Raw genomic sequence first — 9,434 nt, forward strand, 5'->3', positions numbered from 1 at the left:
CTTGGACGAATTTTTACCAGGGTACTTTTGTAAATATGTAATGTAAACCAAACAGCTTTTTATTAAAAAAAAAAGAGAGAGAGAGAGAAAAAACAACAACAAAAAATGACATTAACACATTATTCATAATAAGCAATATAATTTTTGCAAGAAAAATAATTGATATTATCTTGATTTCACCGATAAAGTTTTAATTCTGGAGAAAAATGTAATCCCAAAACTCTCGAAAAAGAAAAAAATGTATTCTAATACGCAAAAATATTCATTCTTATGATTGAACTTTACATTTAATATATATATATAAGTTGTATGTACATATATATAGTTATTAACATATTGCGGTCTTCATATCGTGAAATGAATTAACCGTAATCTATTCATGTCGCACTTTACGCACACGCGTTGGTTAAATTCATACAATTTATACTTTTTAGGAGTATAAATAAATAAATCGTAGGCCAATCATTTCTTTCACTTAGAGACTCTGTGTAAAGTATGTACATAAATAAAGTACCGTTTATTATTAAATAATAAGTATAATGAATCTCTATTAATAAATGCTGTAAGTTACATAATAATCAAAATAATGGTATCGGTAAGCTGACGAAATTTATTTATTCACCAGATGAAAAAATTCGTAAATAAGAAAAATTAAAGACATCTGGAAAATGAAGAAATGTTTGAATTAAAAAGTGTCAAATACGCGCGTTTATTATTTACAATTATTATTGAAGATTGAAAAACCCCCGACTAGAAAATGATAATAAGTGCAATATTCTCGCTGCACCATGCGTAGTTGCAATGAAATATATCTTTTCGTTCAAAATAATCTTCAGAATTTCAACTCAGATTAAAAAAATTTATCAAATTTATGAAATTTCGTTTTAAAATTAAAGAAGATTTATAAATTTATATGAGCAGACAGAATTTTTCCTAATACGCATCATGTTCGTCGATTTACATTGTATTTTCTAATCAGGGGCCTAATGTGGACGTGTAATTAACAAATATCCAAACTATTAGTATTATTTTTCTTTTCATATTATAATCACGTATGATAATTTTACAAAATATCGTTTGATTTTTTTTACTTTTAAATTAAGACGAAATAGAAATGTGTTAAGAAAAAAAATTAGAAAAATATCGAGCAGAAACTCGCTGTGTCGTTTTAGAAATACAAATAAAACAGAAAAAAACATCTAGACTTAAGTGTTATAAAAATGAATTTAATCGGTTGTTAGTGTGTGATTGTTCATTAGAGATTTATGGAAAAGAGCAATTAAAAACTTATCAAATAAAAAAACAACATACTCGACAATTGATATTACTTGTGCAAAAGAAATAAAATATGTTAACGACTGGTCGTATACGTCAAATATATATATATATATATATATATATATATATATATATATGTGTGTATGTATGAACGTGGAATATAAAATAAAGCTAAAAAAATGTAAAAAGCTATTTATAAAAAAAATAACCTTCTCCATTTCATTAAATATTACTATTAATTGTTTGCGTAGATTTAGAATACATCCTACGATTACTGTACTTTATTGCACCACAGATTTGTTTTAATTTTAACATTTGTATAGTTTTGATGTACTTCACATGTGATTTATACAAATTGAAATTATGTTTCTTTAAATAAATACTGCAAAAAGTTCGAAAATCCTTTGCATTGAAGAACTTATTTTACCTCACCTGTCATATAACTTTTCAAATTCTAAAACATAATTATTTTATTAATTAAATTGATAATAAACATTCTGGTGAAACGAAGCGTTGATCGAATACAAAAATAATATAATAATCATATAAATATTCATAAATTGAACGATCATCACTCGTGCATAGACATAACAATATCGCAGCCTGTACATCTCTCTCATTTTTTAATAACTGTGTAAAAATATATTATCTTTACACGATAAATAACAAGAGTGTTATAAAATTTATTTACAGTTCTTATAGTTTACTATATCGTACTTTCCCACGATCCTTTTGATCCCAATACTCCGAGACAATGAGCTTACAGAGAAACAAGTGGAACACGATGATTAGAAAACATATGCTCACCCAGAAAAAGGTAGGTAAGCCACCTAATTGATGTCCGTGCTTATGTAACGCCATAACGTGATGGTCGTGTGCCGGAGCTGTAATGTGATTTATTATAAATTCATTAAAGCCAGAATGGAGGAGTCATTAAAGAGCTGGGAGGTTTTGAAATTTGAAAATTTCCTACCTTCGTCAACTGCATGAACGTGTAGAGCATTTTGCAAGTCCTGCATATGGTGATAATCTGAAGTTATATATAAAATGGCCGTTAACGGCTTGGTAAGTTTCACTGGAAAGCTTGTATAGGCTTGACTGAGTGGTACCGGTGCATCTAAACAGCCAGCATCGCATCCAAAATAAACACTGTCACTTCTGTCAATAGCTACACCAAGAACTGCTCGATTATCTTCATTAACGTTAACAGAAATGTTCAGATGCGTGACATTTCCATAACTTATTCTTCTGCAAATTATTTATATTAATGTAAAAGACGTCTAAGAATACATGTATTTTCATTAAATATAGAATATACTGGTATTGTCGATTATTTCTTTCCACCATTTCTAAGATAAAATATTATAATGTTAACATCAATCAAATAGTTTGGTATTGAAGGTAATGCTTTGTATATGTACTATAATGTAATTTATCAAGATTTATTCTTATTTCTTAATTTCTATGTTAAAGCTTAATAGAGAAATAGTATGTAAATAGTAAAATAGTAATAAATAGTAAAATACTTAATATTTTAACAGTACTTATTTAAATAGTAAGCGTAGAGCGATAATCATCTTTCATTATGAAAAGCAAATGCATTGTAACCCTACTTTTTGCATCGCCAAAAATATTATACTTTACCTAAATAAAAAATCTCTGTGTAAATGTTGAGGATCAATATTAAACTCTAGATGCTGGTTACTAAATCTTAAGCCTCCAAGACTTAAGACAATAGCTTGCAATACAGCGGAAGGATTACCAGTCATTAATCTATAGCATCCCTGTTTTTCAAGAGTTATGGACCAAGCTCGAACCAATTCATTTATCATATCAATTGTTGAGGTATCTCTCCATAGACGGGGTGCATCTCTGATAAATTTATAGAAAAAAATTCAAATACAGAATTTCGTTGCCACGTACGAATATTTCATTTTAACATATAGCGGAACGTAAGCCCTTACAAAGTATGATGTCCTCGATAGCAGCCCTCGTTGTTTATAACACTCTTCTCTACATCTCCCGTTGCTTTTGGTACCTGACTCAGTACATAATAAATTGTTGAATTTATTTTGTATCCATTGATTGCTCCTTTCGCTTTGGAATCGCTTATCCTGAAGCCAGTGTGCCAATAACGCTGCCAAGCAATTACGTGGCTTTCCTTCAAACCTTGACTGCGTTGCTTAACGAGAGCTTTTCTCATGTGCTAGAGAAGAGAAAAATTTGAAATAAAGTAATTAAGCAAATAATATTTCATTTATAATAGATTGATAATGTTATCGTAATAATGGATTATTCGTAAACATTATCAAGAACTAAACAAGTCTGATCAGTGCAGTATAATATAACACTGTAAAATTTCTGCGAGTATTGATTTATAGTAATAAACTTACGTCAATAGCTTTTTCTCTAATTGCATTCCTTTCACGAGTGTACTGTTCCATTTCAATTGGTTCGCTATATTTTATACTGGTTAAGAATTCCATTTTAACAGATCCTCTTGCCTTAACTTGTATTCTTTTTTGCACAATTTGATAAACAATGGTCACAGCTACAATTTTGTTAGAATTGGGCACAGGGACGTATCCCGATTCCAAATTAAACTCGTGATTGGCACGCTCGACTAGTATGCTGAAACAACAAAAGAGTACACCCTAATATAATCGATTCATCCAGCTCGGACAATCACGTTAATAACACAATAGATTTAAGCCCTTATACTTTATTGGCTCGACAAGAGATTCGCTCCAATGAAGCGATGCTTGCGATTTAAACGGTAACTCCAAGGAGATGCTTAACGGATTTGATATCTTTATCGCTTGAACGAAAATGCCTTCGAGATCTCGGTGAGCGTAATATTGATAACTCGTGTGATAGCCATCTCTGAAGCACTGATATTTGTAAACGATACCCTTTGTGTAATGAGTGATAGTCGCCTCTCTATACAAAGTATCCTCCGACACTTGATAAATAATGAGAGGCTGCCACTTTACTGGCAAAGACAAACTCCTGCCATTCTTTATGTACAGCCAGGATTGCGATTGTATCGGAATGCCAAAAATTCCATTGCCCACGTAAGGTAAGTAAAGTCGCTGATCCTCCTTCGCAGGATGGAATAAAATATTTGCATTGTACTCGACGGAGTCAAAATAGAAGCCCGCGAGTTTCTCATTGATGCAGCGCTCCTCGTAAGCTACACGACAACATAAACTGTTAAATAATCATGGACGCAGAAGCTCAGCTCAAGTCTTTTTCACGCCTTACCTTCGATAGACTCTCCACTGCCAGAAAACAGCCACTGAACCAACGACGGGCCGACATACAAAACGAAACCTCCAACAATCACGGCGAACACAAGAATCTTCCGGTACGAGTAATTCCCATCGATGAAACGACGCATTCGCTTACCAAACTCATGGACATCAAACATACCACCACTGCCTCTCATCGCGCTACCTCGTTAAACCGCTCAGATTCCTAATTCAACAGATTACCTATCCAATAGCTCGCAACAAATCATAACCTCCACACTGCATCAACATACCCGAATCATAGATAGAACGTCATTTTACGGCCACGACGGCATCGACTTTCTTCGTTCCACAACAATGTACGAAAGCCATAATGCTCGAATGGCTGAAATCGGCCAAGTTAGCATTAAAAATGAGCAATGCCCCCGAGTGCGAGTAAACTACGTCATTTTCGTTGGCCCATCAATCGCCGCGAAGGGGTGTCCGTCCGCTCGGCCGGTTAACCTGTCGAGCCTCGCGTTTCCCAATGCGCACGCACGTGATACAGCAACGCCCATCTAACGGGTCCAAGCAACGTCTCCTCTCGCCTACGCGTGTCACACCGCGAATGGGCCAGTAGTCGGACCCGCGAGTCAAGCGCCCGGCGCTTCCCGCTTTACCCGAGGCCAATGTCGGCTAATGCCCATGAGATTCGAGGAACCTTTCGGTCCCGATTGTCAATGACACCGGGTATGCACCGGATGAATCGCCAACGCGACTTGGAGATCGATTGAGACCTTTTGCGCTCGATGGCTCGCGTCCCTTTACTCTCCGTCGACCCGCCTAACCACCCACTTCCTTACCACACAACACCCCGATGTTGATTCGATAATTTAGATAATTACTACAATACAATAAATAATATACACGTTTTGCATAATGCAAGCGTGAAAATATTTCGTCGGACGACATAGTGTGATTGTTAAGGTAACTCGATTGGTCGGCAAGTTCAACGCGAACTTTAATGGTAATGTCTTCGTGTTCGATCGCTAGTAATTCGCTTGTTTGCCATTGTCGGGCCCCCTATCGCAATTAGCAAATTCCTCGGAATATGCAGTTGAGGCCTACGTAATAGTCCGTCGATAGGAGGTTCGTGATAACTCGCGGTGAAGAAACCTATTGGGTTCGACATCGACGACGACAGCTTACGATACGGACATTACCGTACGGATCTTCTAATATTAATTAATTAATTTCCGCCTTTTTTTTAATTTCGACGATTGTCGACAAATACTGAATGCTTAAGGATAGTTAATATTAAACGGCCTTTGCGTCGACTATCGCCGAAACACTCTTATCACAACGATTTGCCCAAACAACTAACGCACAGTTATTCAAAGTTTAATCGAATAGTTATTAACAGAAGTCATTTATTATTAATGGCGTTTGTTATTGCTTACGTAACGTAAATGTAACGAATAATAGCGACTGTAATGTCAATTTATGACTCGGCAGTCGCTCGGCTAATAAGAGGAATCGAAAAGGTTTTTCGTTCTATTATGTCGCCAGTGGCCGAAAATCGTGGACAAGGAAGATAGATATTGACATGATTAACTTTTGAAGTTTTAAATTTTTTGCGTGAAGGCGAGAATTTTGTCGTGCATAGCGCGAGCCGAGAGTTCTAAATGAAAAGTCGCGTACTTACGAAGATAACGAGACTGAAATCATAAGGATCTGAACGTCGCAAAGGCGTGTATCTCCACGTAACTCCACAACTTAGGAGCAATAAGCTCTCCTTACGCTCCTTGTGGCTTTCTAACGATGAAATTCATCGATTCGATTCGAATCGTAAATGGTGGAAGGCCCACATTTTTCAGCCAATATCCAACGAACGAACTATTCGAACGAGTCGAATAACATTAAGCATTGATGTTTTAAATCGCGAGTTGACAAATGTACGCGCAAATGCAAGACAAACTGGCACGCGACAGAAGCTGATCTCGTTTCCTCTAGGAATGGCAGTCGTTTAAAGGAGAAATAAGTAGTGCAAGAGCGCTTTAATAATCGTACAGTTTTGCAGTGTCCTGTGCGAATAATTGAAGTGGCAAGGGGAGTGTGAGAAAACGAGGGTTTGCGCGGGAGGGGTGGTGGGACGGATAATGGCGCCCTGGGAACGAGTGTCTCTTGAGGAAGATGTCCGTGTATAGAAACTCGTCCGCGAGAGACACGGAGGTGGGCTGGTGGTGGTGGTGGATCCAGAGTTAACGAGAAACATTGGAATTGACACGACACAGCGGGCGAGCATCGAATACTTTGTCATCCTCGCGTTACAAGCAAAACCACGCCTGCGTTTCTGCCACGATCCGGCCATTTTTCTATCGAGTTCCGCAATTTGCAACTCCCTTCGATCCGCTGTTATCCGCCCTCTTATCCACCAGCTACGAAAATACCGTCGGGCTCAAGTCGATCCTCGTCCCTCGGCAATTGAAATTCCTCCTCCAGTCCATTCATTAACTCAATCTGCATAATTGACTGGCTTCTTATCTACGCGACGTTAGCGGCGACGATATTTTCCCGACGAACACGAGCTCCGACCGACCGAGCGTATATTGGATTAGCCAACTTTCGAGGCGAGATTGCCCAGGGATCGTAAATAAGTAAATAAATAAATACGTAATCGTAAGCTCGGGCGTAACGGTGGTTGTGGTGGCTTCAATACTTCAAATGGCTCGTGACGAAAAACAAGAATAAAAGTGCCAATGTTCTGTAAAGCCGACGTGAAGAATTCGCAAGATTATAAGAGTTTATTAACGGCCGTTCAACGACTCAATTGGCTGACGAAGCACCAAATCAATGTCATTTTATATTCGACTAATGTCTCGTATCCCGTTGACATTGAAGGTGGAAATAATATTTGTGACGAAAAGAATATTGAGAACAGATTGATTAACACGGGTTTCACAATTTTTATTGTATCTCGCTAAAGTTATGCACTTATTTGAAAAAACATGAAAAAAAAAAAAAAAAAAAAAAAATGTTAGACTCGTGCGACGCACTCGTGCGACGCTAATATTATTACTGATCGTAAATACTTTACTATGAACTTATCCTTTTGAGTATTGAAAAATTTCATCTCGAAAGAGTCGATGCTATATTGCCTTGTCATGATGTTCAAAGTGCCCGAGAAATAACAAAATAAGATGTACTTTGTCGTTATGACAAATTCACAAAAATACGTATATTATGGATTGACCCGCTACGATAAGACGACGATAAGAACGTGGGAATTCTATTCGCGCGATCCAATTTATCATTATGGTATAATTTGAACAAAAAACAATATTCCGATCTCAATACAAAAGCTCTCGTGTATTCCATCGTGCGTTCGGGAAGCGGAATGGATCATACATACAAAGCCCAGATTAACATTAAATATTATAAACTCGGTGTGCGTATGTTTTCTCATTTGCATTTTCATTCCAAAATTGACGTGGCTTTATCGCGCGGAACAAAAAAAAAGCATATCGAATTAACGGGCTCGGATAGGAAGATTTGAACGATCGGATTGAACTATAGCTGATTGAAAAATGTCAATTTCCCTTGAATATTCCACGTGAATGACCGTTTGCCCGTTAATCTGCAGGAGGTGCGATATTTTTATTTATATAATTGTTATTTAATAGCTGGAGACTGCGAAACGATCGTAAGCGATTCGCATTATTTTTACACCGCTAGCCAGGATAAATCGGCATTAATTACATATCGGATTATTCTCGTTACATGCCACATACCAACGTTTTCCTCCACCATTCGTCAATATGGCCAAATGCAACAGGGCATCTCAATAACGAGCGGATAGACATTGGAAAAAGTCTTACTCTAGGTCTGCCGATCGCAGAATGAAGGGAAGTGGAGGTTTGAGAGCGGCTGAGGACGAGCCTCTGACGCAAAGTCGAAGGCTCGAGGATCCGCGACACCTCGGCCACTTAACTCGCACGATCGGCATTGCGTTCCCCCGCCCTCCCGCCTTACCACTCCGGGTATCCAGCTAAGAGCCGCGAACCTGCGAAACGGATGCGAGGGCGTATCGGTGTCACGTGCGTAGGCGCAGCCCCTCCGGATACAGGAACTTCCTAGTGTTGCATACGTACGCGCCGTGGCCGCGCGTCGATGAATTAGCGCGCGCGCGCCGCGAGGCTCGTTCCGGCCGAAGGACCTTCGTGCCCTCGCCCCGCGCTCCTCCACACAGCCATCATTCGGATGCTGCGGTCATGTTGCATTCTTGCGATGTTTAAAATGAGAGTTGAGAAGGGGTGGGCGAAGGGAGGGATGGGAAGAGGGGAGTTGTGGGGAGGGGGGTAAGGGATCCGTAGGGGAGTGTGGCGATGAGATGTGTGGCGAAGGGAAGCGAGGGGACGGCGCACACAATGTCGGTGGGAGAGACGGACAGTGGGGAGCGAGAGAGTTTGGGGTGCAGGGGTGTTGGCGACTCGGCGCGGAGGCCAGTCGCCCACGAGCATCGCGCGAGTCCGCACCGTCAGTTCCTCCCACCCTCTCTCGTTCGCTCGCTCTGTTTTTCTCTCGCTTGCTTGCTCGCTCGCTCGCTCGCTCTTGCACAGGAGGCGCGGTGGCGCCACATTTCAAAGAGCCTCCGGGCACAAATTGCTGGGGGTGAAGCGCCCCCGGAAGGAAGAGAAGAAGCGAATCGAGGAAGAAACCAGCGAGGAGACAGCCAGTACTGCTGCCGCCGTCACCGACGAAGGATTACCCGGAGCCCGAGGTGCGTATCACGACTTATCCTTCTCGTTCGTACCCTCCGCCTCCTCCACCACCACCGCCGCCACCTCCTCCTCCTCCTCCTCCTCCTCCTCTTCCTCCAGCCACTCGTTCTCTCGGCACGCTCCGCTACTCTCGGCGGCGGTTGCC

General features: G+C 39.6%; 2 protein-coding genes across 2 annotated transcripts in view; one reads left to right on the top strand and one right to left on the bottom strand.

Moving 5' to 3' along the window:
* Positions 1-1,496: 1,496 nt before the first annotated feature.
* LOC105362161 (uncharacterized protein KIAA2013 homolog) lies at positions 1,497-5,035 on the bottom strand. The gene is made up of 7 exons (XM_011499515.1): positions 4,543-5,035; positions 4,000-4,471; positions 3,672-3,909; positions 3,243-3,484; positions 2,923-3,150; positions 2,252-2,526; positions 1,497-2,162 (listed from the first exon to the last, which is right to left on the bottom strand). Exons 1-7 carry the CDS (start codon positions 4,724-4,726, stop codon positions 1,975-1,977), a joined length of 1,827 nt encoding a protein of 608 aa, XP_011497817.1. The 5' UTR covers positions 4,727-5,035; the 3' UTR covers positions 1,497-1,974.
* A 4,107-nt stretch (positions 5,036-9,142) lies between these two features.
* Positions 9,143-9,434, top strand: part of Gat-a (GABA neurotransmitter transporter-1A) — a 16,477-nt gene continuing 16,185 nt past the window's right edge. The window contains exon 1 of the mRNA XM_011499516.1: positions 9,143-9,288. The gene's annotated coding sequence lies outside the window, so the exon portion shown is untranslated. The remainder of the gene's footprint in view (positions 9,289-9,434) is intronic.

The sequence above is a fragment of the Ceratosolen solmsi genome, unplaced genomic scaffold (assembly GCF_000503995.2).
Source record: "Ceratosolen solmsi marchali unplaced genomic scaffold, CerSol_1.0 scaffold35, whole genome shotgun sequence".
Lineage (NCBI taxonomy): Eukaryota > Metazoa > Arthropoda > Insecta > Hymenoptera > Agaonidae > Ceratosolen > Ceratosolen solmsi.